Here is an 18,863-nt window from a genome sequence, read left to right as displayed (position 1 = left end):
GCCCTGAATATATGTATTTAAAAAACATTACAAATCTGACTGGTAGTGTTACTTTAAGGTCTGAGTAAGAATAAACAAATAACAAACTCACACGTAACAATGTAAATATAAACATAATTTATACTTATTTAAGATAATGGTTTCAAAAATGCTCTATTACAGAAATGGGAAGTTAATGATAATCACCTTTGAAAATAATTCTGAATTTAAAGTCTAGATGCAAATAAATGTCACTTTTTTGCCTTTGATTTTTGGTGAAATATGACCTGCACATATTTGTTTAAAATTCACCCACAAATGAATGTTTTATAGTTGCATGTTTAAATTAATGTACTGTATTATGGACATCTTAAAGTGCACAGATTCTAAGTATGCTTCCCTCCTTTATCCCAGTGGAAAAATAAGGAAAGATTCTCTCAGTAAACTTATCTTTAAACGAATAAATACTGCTACCATCTGCAGAGTCAGAAAAGGAAACCTTTCCTTTATCATAGTCCAGTTCAACTGTGATTATCTGTGGGGGTTTTTTCAGGGTCAGTCGTGTACGGGGAGAGGTCTGAGCCCAGTAGGATTCCTCATTGTTTGAAATGACCCAGAAACCCTCCCTCGGGTTGAGAAAAACTGCAGTCTTTCTGTTTATGGACTCTCGTGCCACCCCAATGTACCACTCTCTGCTTTGTGCCACCTCTACATACCAGCGCTGTTTTCCTGAATTTAAGCCGTTAGCAGCGAGCACTGCCATACGGCTTGTGCAGCGTTCCGGGTTATCAGGAAGCTGCTGTTTTTTCCCATAGATGACAGTGGTGAGTTCATCTTTGATGATCAAGTTAGGGTGTGCTGTGTTTGGATCTAAACTGACAGAGCCTGAAAAGAAAACAAAGCCTCTCAAAACTCCTCTTGTGATTTTGCACAGGCCTAGGCAGTGTAGTAATTACTAATTAGTTTAGCAGATTCTCAATCAAAGATTTACAGAAGAAACTGTAAGTAATCTGATTATTTATGATATTTACGCATTCAAACACTGTGAAACACATCTTGGGATGTCAAGTTTAAATACACGACAATGCAAATGAGATTTGTGAGCTATAACGCAATATTACATGATATTACTTTCAAAATACTTGAAATATCCACTTTCTTCAACGCAGAAGTAAGCCTATGGGTGAGACTTCCGCTTCATGAGCCGCTATAGAGAAATAACGAGAAGACTAACAACGTGCGGTAAACAGTAAAACTGTTTGCATTACAAACCAGTGTGTTCATAATTAAGATAATACATTGAAATAACATAAGACACACCAATTTGCAATGTCAAGCAGCAAAACGAGCTGTTTTGTACAGCTAAAAATAGCTGGACGAGGATGAGACGGGAAGCCAGATTAATAAAATTTACAAATGGCCACGCTCACTATTACAGGAAGAAACGGGTGGATAGTGCAAAGGTCATATGGACTAGCCCCTGGTCACTAGTTACTTTTGTAAAAAAAAAAAAAAAATCCAGTTAATGCTAATCACCTCATTTTATGCTACATGTAAGAAAAAGATAAAAAGGTAAAAATTACTTGATGTACAATTGTGTACTTACAGTAGTGTACATCTCTTTCCATTCTTTTCCAGACCCCGTGCTTTAATGATCCAAGGTACTGAAGCACATCTATAAGTGCCCTTTTTGGATATTCTGTTTCAGGAGCAGTATAGCTAGTCCTGTAAATAAATGCATCATTTGTTGCTTTTAGTGTGAAAGGAGAAATCTGACAGAACGCTTAAATTAAAACTGTTTACTTTAAAAACCATTGTGTGCAGTACCGTTTTATTGCCTCCTTACATTCCTGTAGGTAGAGAAAATGTAAAGATATTGGTATAATTGTAATTATTTGAACCAAAATGTATTTATTTCAGACAAGACCAAATAAGGAACTACTTAAATATCGTTCAAAAAAAAAAAAAAACATTGTTAAAACAGTCCATGTGACATCTGTGGTTCAACCGTAATTTCATGAATCTATGAGAATAATTTTTGTGTGCAAACAAAAATAACGATTTTATACAATTTTTTCTCTTCCGTGTCAGTATTCGACACACGTTCAAGACAGTACCACAACGCATGTGGTACTCTTGTGAATGTGTTAAAAAGTTCATAAAATGAAGGTTGAACCACTGATGCTAACTATTTTAACAATGTCCTTACCACTTTTCTAGGCCTTGAACATGTCAGCTGCGTTGCTGTCAGGTCAGAAAGCTATTGGATTTCATCAAAAATATCTTAATTTGTGTTCCGAAGATGAATGAAGGTCTTACGGGTTTGAAACGACATGAAGGCGAATAATTAATGACAGAATTTTCATTTTTGGTTCAACTAAAGGCATTTAATGCTTTACCTGTCAATCTTTTGTACACATATCAGTCCAACGGACAGCTTGGAGATTTCATGATTTTGTAAGGTGCAAAATATTAACGATTTCAACAGCGGCTGTTCACACAGAACAGGTGTTTGCCTTTTAAAAAAACGCGAGACAAAGCAAAAAAGAACATTTCCGCATTTCTTAAGTCGTCATAGTTGGGTAAAATCCGAGAGCAGTGAATGGGAGAGTACCACAAATATATTTTTTTGCATTCCCATTTGCTCAAATAGCAAAAGAAAAACTACACGATGCTGTTTTCACGACTTTAAATCAAAGGAAAAAAATTGAGAGAGACTGATATCGGCAGTCAGAAGAGAGAACAATGTCAAATTTACCGTCCCTCCCGTAGACGCAGCATTAGAAACACCCTCTCATAGTGTTAACTAGTTTTTTGTAACGTGATGAAAAAGTGGTATAATACAAAGTATAGTGTTAGAAATGTACATACATATTTTAAAAAATAAAATATTAAAAACTTTAAAGTATTTATAATTTTGATGACCGTTGAAACGCGTCATCACAGGCTTGTGAAAAGGGTCCGTTTACCTTGATACTGCGTAAAACGAGGTGCTCCGCTGCGGCAAGACGCGGCGCATGTTTACACCGAAAAACAGTTTAAAAACCGGGCAGATAAAATGCGTTCTGTGTGAACCAGCTGTTACACAGACGATCGTGATAATGGCATAATTAGACGAAGGAAAACAGGAAGACCAATGAGCTTTTCATCGCTACAATTAGCTGAGGTAAAGTTTCCAACGGTTAACATGGCTCACAGTAACGTTACATTTACGTAAAAACAATGCTTTAAAAGCATATTAACCTTTAGAAATGTCAGATCATCTGCTATTATGATGGGCTCTATGTATTTGATGATGTCAGAGAGCTCTTCAATGCTCTTGTTGACCTCCTCCAGTTTCTCTCTCACCATCACGGTCTTGCTGTCTTTTTCATTTTGAAGTACCATGAATCGAGCTGCCTCCTCCTCCCTCAGGATTGTATGTAACTTTTCATACTCTTGTTTTACTTCTGCAGCCGTTTCGGCAGCTTGTTTCTGTAAATGAAAATTAAAATACATTTGAATTGATAGTCCTCAAAGAAGTTTATGTTGAGGAACTGTATATTAGTTCACCTGTATGTATGTTTCCAGTTCCACCAAGCTCTCCTTTAATTTTTCAAAGGTGGTTAGTTGTTTTTTCAAAGGATTGTACCTAGATGTGAGCTCTTTCTGTGGAGTAAGTGTATATAAAGGTCATTTATATACAAATAACAGAGAACTTAAGATTTTGACAGGTTGTACAGATTCACACACACACCCTAGTTTATATCTACAGAGAGACAGTTGAAGTCAAAAGTTTACATAGGTGCAGGATCATGCAAAATGCATGTTATTTTTTATTTAATACTGACCTGAATAAGATATTTCACATAAAAAGTGTTTACATAATATCCACAAGAGGAAATATTAGTTGAATTTATAAAAATGACCGGGTTCAAAAGTTTACATACACTTGTTTGTTTGTTTAGTGATAGTTGTTAATGAGTCCCTTGTTTGTCCTGAACAGTTAAACTGCCTGCTGTTCTTCAGAAAAATCCTTTAGGTCACAAATTCTTTGGTTTTTCAGCATTTTTGTGTATTTGAACCCTTTCCAACAATGACTGTATGATTTTGAGATCCATCTTTTCACACTGAGGACAACTGAGGGACTCATATGCAACTATTACAGAAGGTTCAAATACACTGATGCCTTAGAAGGCAAAATAATATAATAAAAGCCAGGGGCTGAAAACTTTTTAAATTTGTAGATCAGGGTAAATTTAACTTATTTTGTTTTCTGGGGAACATGTAAGTATCTTGTAGCTTCTGAAGGGCAGTACCAAATGAAAAAATATGATATTTAGGCAAAATAAGAAAAATGTACTCATCCTCATTCCGTTCAAAAGTTTTCACCCCTGGCTCTCAATGCATTGTGTTTCCTTCTGAAGCATCAGTGAGCATTTAAAACTTCTGTAATAGTTGCATATGAGTCCCTCAGTTGTCCTCAGTGTGAAAAGATGGATCTTAAAATCATACAGCCATTGTTGGAAAGGGTTCAAATACACAAAAATGATGAAAAACCAAAGAATCTGTGGGACATGATAGATTTTTCTGAAGAACAGCAGGCAGTTTTAACTGTTCAGGACAAACAAAGAACTCACGAACAATTATCACTAAACTAAGAAACACAGCTGTGGATCATTCAGGTAACAACACAGTATTAAGAATCAAGTGTATGTAAACTTTTGAACAGGATAATTTTTATAAATTTATAAATTATTTTCTCTTGTGGACTATTATGTAAACGTTTTCATGTGAAATATCTTATTCAGGTCAGTACTAAATAAAAAACAACATGTATTTTGTATGATCCGTCTTATTTTGGTAAAATAATTAACATTTTGCAGATTCTGCAAGGTGTGTGTAAAATTTTGACTTCAACTGTATCTGCTCATATCTAACTACAGTTTAAGTTTTCTTACCATTATTTCCGATGCTGCCTCAGTTATTGGGCAGTACTCATGATTTTTGTGACTCCTTGATGACGTGCAAGCAACACAGATAAGTTCTGCATCTTTCCGACAAAAAAGCTTTAATTCCTCGTTGTGTATTGAGCAGCGTTCCACTGATTTTACCATGAACTGCTCCGGCTTCTGTTTGAAGACATCCGTGGCTAACTTTAGAGACAGATTGATTGCAGGCCTGGATGAGCGCTCTGTACGGCGGCACAGAGGACATTGCCGTGTTCCCATACGGTCCCAGTGTCTCAGAATGCAGGTTTTGCAGAAGCTATGTTTGCAACCCAGTATGACGGGGACATCGAAGATCTCACAGCATACAGGACACTGTAAATCCTCCACAGTAAAAAGACTCTCTTCAGCCATCGCTGGTAAAATTGCAAATCCAAAAGCCTTTCTCAGGTGTTTAGAAATCTTCCAAGCTGAAAGTAAAGTGCCGTGCGACTAGAATAGACTGGTTTGACCTGATTTTGAAGCATTTAAAATGATGACTCCTCTTAAAACACGTCAGAAATGTCACTGTGCTACTCTGAGGAGAACATGTATTTTGTTCCAGTGTATGATCAGTCATAGCATGGTTTAATTAAAAAGACATACTTAATCAGAAAACAAGCTGCAAAAAATGTCTTTTATTGAATATTTACTAGAAAAAGTCCATTGAATGTATATTTATACAGGACTATAACAGGACTTCTCTTAATTCAACAATGTATTCAGTCTGACTTCCAGAAGATTCTGCTGCATAAACATGCAAGTATTGTGAGGGACAAATGTGGAGAGGTAGTTATGACCTGTTGACAACCAGGATGTGAAACAGCTTTACACAGCATGCAGTTAGTAAACAGGGAGATCAGCTTAGAATAGAAGGACAAAGTTACTATAAAAATAAAAGTAAGGTAAAAGAGAAATAAATAAGCAGCATTTTTACATATTGCTCCCATATATTAATAAGTTCAACAATTAGAAATCTCCATGTCTTGTTGTTTTATCATTTATTTCTAAAAATATGTCTGATCACATCCAGCATTAAACATTGCAAAACTGTTACATTGCAAATGCTTATGCTTATGCTTGAAAGCTATAACAAAATGTATTATATTTAATAAAATATGTCTTTGGATGTGTTTAATTTGTATTTTATTATTTAGTTATGGAATAATTAAAGTGGCAAAATAGAAAATCCACTTACAAAACATGCGCAAAACCTCAGATTCTATCTGAAGTCCTTACAAAGTAAAATTATGAGAAATCGATTTAGCCATTATTGAAAGATTACAGAATTGTTAGTCATTAAGAAAATAATATGAATATTCAGATGATCAAAGATGATGATTAAATAATATATGAAAATCTATCATCATATATGTGGATATATGTTAAATTGATCATACATATGGCAATTTGCTTACATTTATTTACGAATGAAAAATTAAATGAAAGTGCCCAGAAAGAAATAAGGATAAAAACCAGCTTTTGTTTAAACATACTGAAATACTTTAGTGCTAAACATGTTAGAAAAAAGTATAAACAATTTGTTACATATGCACTTTTATGAATCTCTGAAGATCTTAAGAAAATAAAGGAGATTAATCATAAAGCTGATATTAGCAAACTGTACTTCTAACTGCACATACCATAAATGTATTGAATAAAGAAAGTACTTTTCACATTTTGTTGATGCAATGTAAAAGAAATGAATTCAGCTATTGTCAGAAATGTAGTAAAGCTGCATGTACTGTATAAGATTCTTATTAAAATACATAAATAATTGTCATATAAATAATTAACAAAATGCATAATTGGTCAAGTAAATAAGTCGAACACATGCCCCTGTTTCTTCAGACTATTACAGTTCATTAACAGGAGGCAGTTAGAGACATTTGAGTTTACTATAATCTCAAAACAAACCTCAAACAAACTCAAACAGAACAGCATATTTTATACCGCTGCCAGAGAACACGTCATCTTTTTTAAAATTACCGATTGTAGCATTTATGAATTATTTACACAATCTAAAGAAATTGATTAGAGCTTGAAAATCGCTTACAAATGTTTTAAATATACATGTTTTCTGTGATAAAAGAGCAAAAATGTCCATTAGGAAACCATGTGATATGTAAAGCTCTCACCTCTTTGACGAATATCCTCACTGACAGGACAGCAAAGCTGCATGGTCCAATCAAAGACTGTTTTTAATGTTCCTATCTCACACCAATGCAGCATTGTAAGGTCAGTTCAGAAAAACACATCTGCCGTCTTTCATGACGTCTCTGTGTTGAACTATTAATCCAAGTCCTGTCATTTCCACATTATTCCCAGTTGCCATAAAGACAGGATGGAAGTACCGGAAGCTCTCCTTTTGTCCAGTTAGAAAGCTTCCTGAAAGAAGGCCCTGGAACTTTTGCTCCCAGTTGGGTAACTGTGACGGGATTCAGCCATTTTGTCCAAGGCAGGAGTGCAGTCTCATACAAAACCCAGCTTCACTGAAGAGCGATGACATTTTGGACAGCCCTTTGTGCCGTTTGTCTGCAGACACCTGCATGTGTGAAAAGAACATAGTGAGCGACATTGATCCTCCTAATAGCTGCTGGTGGCTACAGAGAGTAATAAACACACAATACATACTTGAGGTGGAAAATGTGAGAGCAGGGCAAAGCCTGCAGCTGCTGGTTCTTCTCTCCGATGGACTCCCCACACATGCCACAGTAGAGCTCTAGCTCTTCCACACACTGCAGGAACTTCACCACCTGCTCTCTCAACTCATCCTGCTGCTCCTTACAGCGGTAGATGCCTTCACACAGACTGTGCACCTTTAGGATACACAGCTGGAAGCAAAAGTGCACAGAGATAGTCAACTACAACATGTCTTTATCTCATGATAAAGCTCCACTGCTTCAGAAACAGTTGAAAATGAGTCTCTTATTCTAAAATAGATACATCACCTTGTTTCCAATCGCCTCGGCCAGATCATGTGCTCTTTGCAATGAGTCCAAAGCCTGTAACAGTATACAAATGAAAAATAAATAATCATAAACCAATGCTATTTAATATATATATATATAATGTGTCGATCACAAATATTTGTCTAGACTAGAAAATATAGAAGAACCATTGTGGGTTCCCAAAACAATGTTTTTTCTTAGTGTGAAGAATATTAAGAACCTTTTTTGTTTAATGGAAAGGTTCCATCTTCAGTGAATCATAGCTGGCAATAAAGAATCTTAATTTCTAGGGAAACTCCACAATCAAAGTTTTCTGACCTTGTCGTATTCCTTCTGCAGAATCCAGCACTTCCCCACACCTACGTAGATGGATGCTTGTCCAAGGCGGTTGCCGATCTCTGACATTATGCACATGGAGGACTCATAGCGAGGGAATGCTTTCTGTATTGAAGGTGAGCGCACAAAGAAAAGCTTTATTGCTATAAGCAACACTTATGACACTCTTGCTTAAATATTTTGCAGTAGAACTCCAAGAGTAATCAAAAAATAGTCTTGGTTATGACTGCCACAATTAAGTAATTCTATAGGGTCAATTATGTAATGCACATTTGGTCACACTTTATATTAGGTGGCCTTAACTATCAAAAAATAAGTAGAGTGTACTTATTGTGTTCATATTATATTGCAAAACATTTTTGTTGCTTTTGAGGTGGGATATGGGTAAGGTTAGGGACAGACTTGGTGGTATGGGTAGGTTTAAGGGAGGTTCAAGGATGGGTTAAGGTGTAAGGGATGGGTTAACAGTGTAACTATAAATGTAATTACAGAAATTAATTACAGATGTAATTACACGTAGGTATTTTTTAAAATATTAAGTACACATGTGACCATGGACCACAAAATCTGTCTTAAGTAGCACGGGTATATTTGTAGCAATAGTCAAAAATACATTGTATGGGTCAAAATGATCGATTTTTCTTTTATGCCAAAAATTATTAAGACATTAAATAAAGATCATGTTCCATGAAGATATTTTGTACATTTCCTACCGTAAATATATCAAAACTTATTTTTTGATTAGTGATATGCATTGCTAAGAACTTCAAAGGCAGTTTTCTCAATATTTAGATTTTTTTGCACCTTCAGATTCCAGATATTTTTTTTTTAATTTGTATCTCTGCGATTATTGTCCTGTCCTAACAAACCATACCTCAATGAAAATCTTATTTATTCAACTTTCAGATGATGTAAAAGTATCAGTTTCAAAAAATTGACCCTTAAGACTGTCTTAAGTTTTTGTGTACATACGTGTTTTTACATTGTACATAAATTTATGTATATATGTGACCCTTAAGTTTTTGTCCAGGGTCACATATATACATAAATATATGTACAATGTAAAAACACGTATGTACACAATAAGTGCACTGAACATTATAGCGAATTATAGACAGCTTGTGTTGATTGTATAACCTTCAAGAAGGTTGTATATTAATGTCAATTTAATTTTAAAAATTACAATAATAAATTCTGATTTTGGTCATAAATGTGAAGCACTATTCTGCAGTAAAGTATCAGTGGGACAGTGAAAAAAATGTTTGTATGACAGTTATGTGCTAAATGCACTAGGGTTGCCAGGTTTTCACAACAAAACCCACCGAATCGCGTTTCGAGGGTGGGTCAAGGAGGTCCCCTTGTAAAAATCGTGCCCTGGTACAGTTTGCACTCCAGGGGTTAAATATCACATTATTGGGGTCACTTCAACCCACGAACATGAAAAACAACCCATGGCAACAGTGTCAAAGTAGCCCAATTCTGCGGGAAAACCACAGACTTGGCAACACTGCTAGTAATAGCAATATAGTGAACAAAAAGCAGTAGAACTTACATCGACATCTTTCTGACAGCGATGAATATCAGCAAAGTTAAGCAGACACAAAGCCTGAAGGGGCCGATCTCCATGCTGCAATGCAATCTTCATTGATTCCTGAGAGGCATAAGATAATTTCCAATATTAAGGAAACATGTATATGTGTTGTCCTCCACAGAGAACAGTTCTTTTGAAGGAATAGCTCACCAAAAATGACAATTCTGTTTAATCACCATAATGTCATTCCAAACCTGTAAGACCTTCGTTCGTCTTTGGAACACAAATTAGAACAAAAAATCAGAGAGCATTCTAACCCAGCATAGACAGCAATGCAACTGACACGTTCAAGGCCCAGAAAGGTAGTAAGGTACTCTAGTAAACGCATGTTGAAGACTGACACAAAAGAGAAATTGTTGAACAAAGTTGTTATTTTTGCTGTCTTTGTGCACAAAAAGTTTTTTGTAAAATTAAGGTTGAACCATGTTTGTCACATGGACTACTTTAACAATGTTCTTACTACCCTTCTGTGCCTTGAATGTGTCAGTTGCGTTCCTGTCTATGCAGGATCAGAAAGCTCTCAGATTTCATAAAAAATATCTTAATTTATTTCCGAGGATGAACAAAGTTTTTACAGGTTCGGAACAACATAAGGGTGGGTAATTAATGACAGAAGTTTTATTTTTGGGTAAACTATACCTTTAAATTGCAATAATATTTCACAATATTACATTTTTACTTTATTTTTGATAAAAGAAGTGTATGAACTAACAGCCCCCATTCATACAACATACAAAACTGAAAAGTTGCGCGACAGCTGGAACATGGCCTGCATTAATCCCCACTGTTAGACGTCTGTAAATCACTTTTGCAGACAGCACATTGTGACGCTCACAGTCCAAAGCAATGACTGGCTGTGATATTTCTCTCCTCGTCATTAGCGAGGGGCTAAGGGTAAGCTGTGCTCTTCATTTACACTCCTCTCAGACGGCACCTCAGCAGGATGGACTCCGGACTGGCGTATTTTTATCAGCCATAGTAAAGGGGGCTGGTCGAGGGGGCTGGCACAGCTAGTCCTACAAATAACTGCACCTGTCAGTTGTGCCGCGGCCCGAGCGGCATACAGTCAGAGGCCAGGGTTATGCCAAGGGGACTGATAAATATGATCAACATGCAGCATCCTGGGGGATTAAGGTGATGCTGCCTTAAATTTGTGATGCTACATTAAGATTGCCTTATTTGTTTTTGGCGCACCTACATTAGTTATTTAAAAATGGTTGGCGTATCATAATTAGATGTTTGTACCTCGCAGCATTCCATCGCGTCTGCTAAGCGCATCAGCTTCCTGTAGGCCACCGACATATGGTACTGACTCATGGCACGGTACTTCAGACTCCAACCTTTACCATAGTCATTCACCAGTTCAGCTGCTTTGCAAGGAAAGAAGAGTGCTTTCTCATAATCCTGCAACAGCACAAAATATGCAGATATGCACACTTATTAGAAGCATAAAACAAGCTGAACATAAAGCATAGGAACGCGTATCAGGTAAAAACAGCAAACAAATATTAGTAACAATTCTGGAAGAAGTCTGACTGATGCATTTCTAGTATAATATTTTAAATCAATGCATAAGTGCTTAACTGAAAAAATTTGAATTAAATACATATGAATATGAAAGAGTATGTAAATGAGAATGCTCAAAGCAAGCAACCACTCAGAGCTGATCATTTCCCCTGGGGCAGGGAGATATAGCTCTGCCACGGCTAAAAGAGGCTGTCTTATTATTGCTTCTAGTAGTGCTGGCATTCTTTGCATGCCTCTCCATCACATACTTATTACAGAAAGCCTTCCTGGGAATCCAGGGGATTTGCTCTCTTCAAATCTCTGGTGTCAAGGTGAGTACAAATGCCTATATCTGGCCATTGGATACATTGTACATAACATGTAGGCAGTTTGTTAGTCATGTTAAAACTGCTTTACTCTGTCTCTTAAATAGAACTTGAAAGATTGCAGGGCAAAGGGGCATTAAACAAATACTTAGTATACGGTATACATTGACTTTGACAGATACTTTGGGTTTACTTTAGTAATTATATACACTACAATTCAAAAGCTTGGGGTCAGTAAATTTATTTTTAAGAAATGCATATTTATATTCAGCAAGGATGCATTCATTTGCTTAAAAAGTCACAGTAAATACTTTTATATTGTTACAAATGATGTCTATTTCAAATAAATTGTTCTTTTCATCAAAATCCTAAATATGAATCATGGTTTCCACCTGTTTTAAACAATGAATTAAATCAGAATATTCCAATTGTTTCTGAAGGATCATGGGAGACTGAAGACAGAAGTAATGGCTGCTGAAAATTCAGCTTCGCCGTCACAGGAATAAGTTGCATTATAAAATATATTTAAACACAAAGCAGATGATTAGAATCATTTTGATCAAATAAATGCAAAACATAAAAAATATCTTACCAACCCTAGACTTTTGAAAAGAGGTACCAGTGTACTACTAGATCTCATAATCATAAAAACCTAATCTAAAGGCTATTTTTTAGATGAAAACAAATAGTCTACAAATGACTTTCAATTCCAAACTATTTATTTATATATATGTGACCCTGGACCACAAAACCAGTCTTAAGTAGCACGGGTATTTCTGTAGCAATAGAAAAAAATACAATGTATGGGTCAAAATGATCAATTTTTGTTTTATGTCAAAAAAACATAAGGATATTAAATAAAGATCATGTTCCATGAAGATATTCTCAGATTACAGATTTTAAAATAGTTGTATCTCAGACAAATATTGTCCTATACATACATCAATGGAAAGCATATGAAGAGTTTATTTGCAAAAACAGATCATTTGAAATTTTCAAAAATCATTTTTATTGTTAACATGTTTTAATTGTGTTAGTTAGCTGTATGTTTAAATAAAATAACCCAACTGCAGTTTGATTGAGATTAATTGGAATACACAATGAAAAAACATTGTTTTGAACATTGTTAAAAATGGCGATATCGTTTTTTTCAAATAAACTCTTCTTATTTATTCAGCTTTCAGATTATGTATACATCTCAATTATGAAACCCCTTATGATGGTTTTGTGGTTCAGGGTCACATATAAATTCAGTTTTAATTGATAAGTTGATAGTGAACTAGCCAACAAGTGTCCAGCATACTTGTGAACTCCTTCAGTACTCTTTAAAAAGCATCCTAGAATGCACATAAAGAGGTTGGTTAAGAGAATGTGTTTACAGAGCTGTAATCTAGACAGAGTTGTGACAGATATTATATGTTATTTCTTAGGTGTGAGGACATTATTATTGTAAAATGTGTAAAATATAAAGCTAGCAAGCCCAAATGATAAGCCTATGTATTGTTTCTCAAAACTTAACTAGGTTTTAATAGTCATACCTTAAGCTGGATGTAGAAGTTGCCCAAACTGCAGCAGACCCGGCACTCCAGCATCTTGTCGTCATTGTTGTGAGCATATCGCAGGGCCTTTTCATAACTCACTAAGGCCTTTTGGAAAACGCTAAGGCCCAGATAGGCATTGCCCATGCTCAAACACACTTGCCCGTTGAGCTGTAGACTAACAGTGGTGCCCTGCATGTTTAAGCAGGTCTCACAATATGAGACCGTCTTCTGGAATTCACAAAGCTTCTCATTGCTGCGTGCCAGGTTCAGGTAGCCCTCCGTCAGGTAGTCCGGGTCCTCCATCTCTCTGGCTGTGTTTATCTGAGCTAGGGAGTACTGATGGATGGTCGCACGTATGTGGGGAAAGCAAACAACAGAGATTAGCTCATTAATAAAATTATTTCACAGAAAATTAGCATACAACAAAAAATTGTTCAGGTGTTCCCCATTCTGTCACAACCTGATATAATGCTATACTAGACAAGACAAGTACTACTGTTAAAATTGTCTTCATACCACAACAGATATCAAGCACACTTTATTATTATTATGTGAGGGCTACAGTTGTTTAAACACATCATAGTGCAAATGAAGTCTTTGCTGAACTCGGGAAAGCAGGTCCCTCTGCAAGGAGGTTTATGTCAACAAGATGCTCATTGCTGAGGATCATGTTGCATGCGGCTCTCCTTACCCTCCATGTAACTATGGATGTTACATATTATATGCATGTTCTGCATTATTCAAATTGGTATATATTTCCGTACGTCAGAAATCTCGTCACTGAGGTTACAGACAAATTAGTGCAAATCATATGCATATCATATAGCAGATATCAAACTATTAATGGACCATTTATTTACACAGGAACACAAAAAAATTCATACAATGAATCTCAGTGGGATCCACAGGGATTTTTTTTTTTTCGGGATAGTTGAAAAATTCTTCAAATTTATCAGTGTTCTGCAACTGAATTAAAGTGATACAGTTTCAGAACAACATAAAAATGATCCCCAGCTCACTCTACATGTCAGTTGGTGGAATACTTATAAATCAACTTTTTCACAAACAGGAAAAAAATGTAAGGGAGCAGGAGGACGACTGCGTAAGGCTCTTACCTGTAGCATCTCCTTGTATTTTCCCATTTCCGAATGTGCTGTGATCAGACACCCTAAAACCCGAAACTTCCCCCCCAGGATCTGATGTCTTCCTTAACACTTTCATCCAGACATATAAAGCCTTTTCTGTGTCATTTGACTGATAAAGCTTCAGCCCCTTCTCGATCTGCTGTTTGGTTTGGTCCTGACCCATTTCTGCTACAAAGTCCCTCATAAAAATAACCATCCGTTTGGCTCTTCAGCCCTCTGGAGAAGCGCAAGCGTACAGTATTTTGTCTTTCGCTGTCAACGCACCAAAACAAAAAGAGACGTGTTAGCGAAAATCCACCCTGGAGATCTGCACCCGGTTGCGTCGCTGATCCACAACTCTCAGCTTTGGATGCAAGATGTTGAAGAAACTGGATCCACGGCTTGCAAGGTCTTCAGAGTCCAGATCCCCATTGCTCATCACTTTGAAAACACATAAGAATCACAAAATTATGATCTTTTGTTGTTAAAGACCCAACCCCAGTTGCTCCAGAAAGAAAGCTGAAGAAAAAAAATGTGACACTAAAGAAATAAGTCTCAATCCAAGGTGCTGGCAATGATCTCCCAGAATATCTACTCCCTCCACACCCGAGGGGGAGGAATTCTCTGTACGCTCACCCCCCTACAAGCCACCCCTTCATCTTTCTCCTCCCTCCCACTGCAGTGCTGGCGCTACAGCAGATGGCCTTGTCACTCTGGACCATGTGTCCCTGCTGGAATCCAGCTTCAGCCTCTGAAAAGATCCAAGGTCACAAAAGACGCTTATCCGTCGATCTTCATACCAAGGGTAGAGCTGTTCACCTCAACCATCAAGAGGCTCACAACTATGAATGACCCTTAAGAAAGAACACCAACTTTAGGAAGCATTCTGTCCCGAGCTACAGCAGAGTTTTGGACATCATGTGAAACAGCCAGTCTAAAAACAGCCAGATATTTCACAACGGTGAAGCAGAGCGAGTCAACGGTCCACATAGAGGGTGGCAGTTCCTGTGGGTGGGCCTTGTTAAGCCGCTTGGTGTGCCACCTCCCAGCCCCCCAGCCTTGGTGTCAGCAACTGATGCTTAGAATAGTTCACAAACTCTGACATGGTATTTGTCTTGAGTTACAGTACCGCTGCTTCTTGAAACACATCAATGGGATCGAATTGTCGGGTTCTCAACTGAACCTGGCTTTCTTGGGCCCTTCCTACCCCCTTTACACCCAGCTTCACGGATACAAATAGGGAGCATTTACCGCCTTGCCATTCACAAGATGGCTTGTCTTTCCAAAGATCAACATCTGGTGGTTGTAAGTCACGTCTTTGTTATAACACAATTCCTGAAATGCTAACACACTGCCTCAGCACATTTTGGGCAAACTGAAATATATTGCTTAAAATAATACTTGTGTAGCTTCTAGGTTTCAAGTCTATTTTAAAACAGAGTGAGAAAAAGAAAAACACTTCTTACAAATCTTTTATTGTGTTTAGGTGTTAAAAGGGTCATTAACTGAGAATTCAAATTTCCCTGTAAAACTCAGAACTCAAAACTTAAAAACAGCTTATATTGAAGCCAGTCTGCCAAAATGGCAAGTTGGGGAATGTGCCACTTTATGATGTAATACTGCTGCTAGACACTGCCACTGCAAAAGAAGACGAATGCCCGCTTCTACATCACCGTCTGTTTAGCCCTGCCCACCGATTTGCGCATGTAGTTGGTAAATGACGAGAGTGACAAATGAAGAAACCAAACGATAAACTTTAATGAGCTTATTTTTAATAAAGTTCCAGACTGCATCAGTAAGAACTTGGTCCTTTGTCCACTTAATTTTACCATGGATTTGTTTACAAACAAGGCACAATTTAACACAGGATTTTCAGAAAGATTGAAGCTAAAAGACTGTGTGACTATATTGGACCCGACAATAATGTTGCACCACACAAGTGTGACAAACGTGCGTTTTTCATTATGTGGTCACTATTGCTTTGTTATTACAGGTCGTATGGTATGTATGTATTTATGCGTTTTTAACTTAAATTAGTGTTCATTTATAAAGGATGTAGGCTGTCAAACATGCACAGCTGTTAGCCAGTCATAGCAGTGGGCATTTACTTCTGAGTCTACAATCCGCCACGTCTATTCAAACAAAGCGTTCTGATGAGGGGGTTTACAACAGGACAGAAAATAGATTATTACTTATCAATTATGATGTTTTTTTAATGTAAAAATCTTGGTAACATTAGTGAACCTGAGGGGGAGTTTACACGGCAATGTTTTCAGCCAAAAACAGCAAACTTTTTATGCATTTTGCCTGTTTGTTTACACGACAATGGTGTTTTGGGGACTGAAAATGCATAATGTTGAAAACGGGTTTCAAAGTGCATGTTTTTGAAAACGCCACAGTTATCGTTTCCATATAAACACCCAATACGGGAATGTTTGAAAATGGTGACGTCATGTGTGTGCGTAGTACGTGTTAGGTATGTAGACATGCGCAGTACATGTCAATTCTAAAGGCAAATGCAAACAAACAGTGCGCCAACTACTGGTCTGGCATACGTAATACACATTTTTGGCAGTTTTCGCAGATAAGTGTAAAGGTGAATCGTTTCAAAAACGTAGACGTGTGTACAAGAAACTTTTTAAAAATGAGATGGAAAAACTTTGTTTTTGACTACATCGTTGTCATGTAAACGTAGCCTTAGAGAACAGTACAAAATAAAAAACAATGGCAGATCATTACCCCTTTAATCTAATTAAAAGTCTTCTTAAAAGTTTCTAAAATTATCATCAATTATTCACCCTCATGTTGTACCAAATCAGTTTGACTTTCTTCTGTGAAACACAGAAGACAATATTTTGAGAACAGCTCTGTTCCCCTCCCACTTTCATTGGACAATGGACACAGACATTCTTCAAAATACAGTGCATTCAGAAAGTATTAACAGCATTTTTCATTTTTTTTCCACACTTTGTTGTTACAGCCTTATTCCAAAATGGATTAAATTCATTATTTTTCTCAAAAGTCTAAAATGAAATCATTAAAAAAAAAAAAAAAAAAAAAAAAAAAATGGTGGTAAATTCAAATTCTGTGGTAAATACCTGTCTATATAAGGTTCTACAGTTAACAGTGCATGTCAGAGCATGAACCAAGCCATGAAGTTCAAGGAATTATTTGTAGACCACAGAGACAGGATTGTATCGAGGCACAGATCTGGGAAAGGGTAGAGAAAAAATTCTGCAGCATTGAAGGTCCCAATGAACACTGTGGCCTCCATCATCCATAAATGGAGGAAGTTTGGAACCACCAGGAATCTTTCTAGAGCGGACCACCTGGTAATCTGGGGAGAAGGGCCTTGGGAGGTGAACAAGAATCCGATGGTCACTCTGAAAAAGCTTGAGCAATTCTCTGGGGGGAGAGTAGAACCTTCCAGAAGAACAACCATTTCTGCAGCACTCCACCAAACCGGCCTGTATGGTAAAGTGATCAGACTGAAGCCACTCCTCGGTAAAAGGCACATGACAGCCCACCTGGAGTTTGCCAAAAGGCACATGAAGGACTCTCGGACCATGAGAAACAAAATTCTCTTGTCTGATGAAACAAAGATTAAAATCTTTGGCCTGACTGCCATGTCATGTCAGGTCATCACCTGGCCAAGACTATCCCTACAGTGAAGCATGGTGGTCCCGACATCATGCTGTGGGGATGTTTATCAGCAGCAGGAACTGGGAGAATAGTCAGGATCGAGGGAAAGATGAATGCAGCAATGCATAGAGAGAACCTTGATAAAAACCTGCTCCAGAGCACTCTGGACCTCACACTGGGGCAACAGTTCATCTTTCAACAGGACAATGACCCTAAGCACACAGCCAGGATAACAAAGGAGTGGCTACAGGACAACTACGTGAATGTCCTTGAGTGGCCCAGCCAGAGTCCAGACTTGAACCTTCTTTCACATTGTCATTATGGGGTGTTTCTAGAATTTTGAGGGAAATAATGAATTTAATTCATTTTGGAATAAGACTTTAACATAACAAAATGTGAAAAAGTAAAATGCTGTGAATACTTACCCAATGCACTGTATCTTAAAGGAGAAGTCCACTTCCAGAACAACAATTTACAAATAATTTACTCACCCCCTTGTCATCCAAGATGTTCATGTCTTTGTCTTAAGTCGTAAAGAAATTATGGTTTTTGAGGAAAGTATTTTGAGGATTTTTCTCCATATAATGGACTTCATTGGTGCCCCGATTTTGAAAATTTGTTCATTTTGCTGAACGAGACTCAAAGGCCTGAGTCGGTAAAATGATCCGAACTTCCCATCACTACTACGAATCACATCTAAGTTCATCGTCTGTGTACTCCGACTCAAAAAGGTTGAGAATGGTGAAAAATTCTCAAAAACTTATTTTCTCCTACAACTTCAGAATCGTCTGACATCATTGTACCTTTTTTGTGTGTAAACAGTGTTTGACTTACTTGCACTTTCTTAGCCTTTGCGCGTTCACTTTGTAAACACTGGGTCTATAGTTCTGCCTACATTCC

At 37.1% G+C, this 18,863-nt stretch overlaps 2 protein-coding genes across 2 annotated transcripts; both read right to left on the bottom strand.

The window, feature by feature from the left end:
* Positions 1 to 157: 157 nt before the first annotated feature.
* LOC127180400 (zinc-binding protein A33) lies at positions 158 to 7,188 on the bottom strand. Its single transcript, XM_051134411.1, has 7 exons — positions 7,085 to 7,188; positions 4,920 to 5,377; positions 3,532 to 3,627; positions 3,223 to 3,453; positions 1,807 to 1,829; positions 1,586 to 1,704; positions 158 to 864 (listed from the first exon to the last, which is right to left on the bottom strand). Exons 1-7 carry the CDS (start codon positions 7,176 to 7,178, stop codon positions 350 to 352), a joined length of 1,536 nt encoding a protein of 511 aa, XP_050990368.1. The 5' UTR covers positions 7,179 to 7,188; the 3' UTR covers positions 158 to 349.
* On the bottom strand, positions 5,385 to 15,278 carry rapsn (receptor-associated protein of the synapse, 43kD). The gene is given in 9 exon segments (XM_051134412.1): positions 5,385 to 7,491; positions 7,581 to 7,780; positions 7,898 to 7,951; positions 8,216 to 8,338; positions 9,786 to 9,884; positions 11,070 to 11,228; positions 13,195 to 13,533; positions 14,313 to 14,390; positions 14,392 to 15,278. Coding segments are annotated over 9 exon segments (1,272 nt in total). The 5' UTR covers positions 14,539 to 15,278; the 3' UTR covers positions 5,385 to 7,418.
* Positions 15,279 to 18,863: the final 3,585 nt, after the last annotated feature.

Source organism: Labeo rohita, chromosome 18 (genome assembly GCF_022985175.1).
Source record: "Labeo rohita strain BAU-BD-2019 chromosome 18, IGBB_LRoh.1.0, whole genome shotgun sequence".
Taxonomy (NCBI): domain Eukaryota; kingdom Metazoa; phylum Chordata; class Actinopteri; order Cypriniformes; family Cyprinidae; genus Labeo; species Labeo rohita.
Note: the sequence above shows the minus strand (reverse complement) of the source record. Positions and strands in the feature narration are given on the sequence as shown.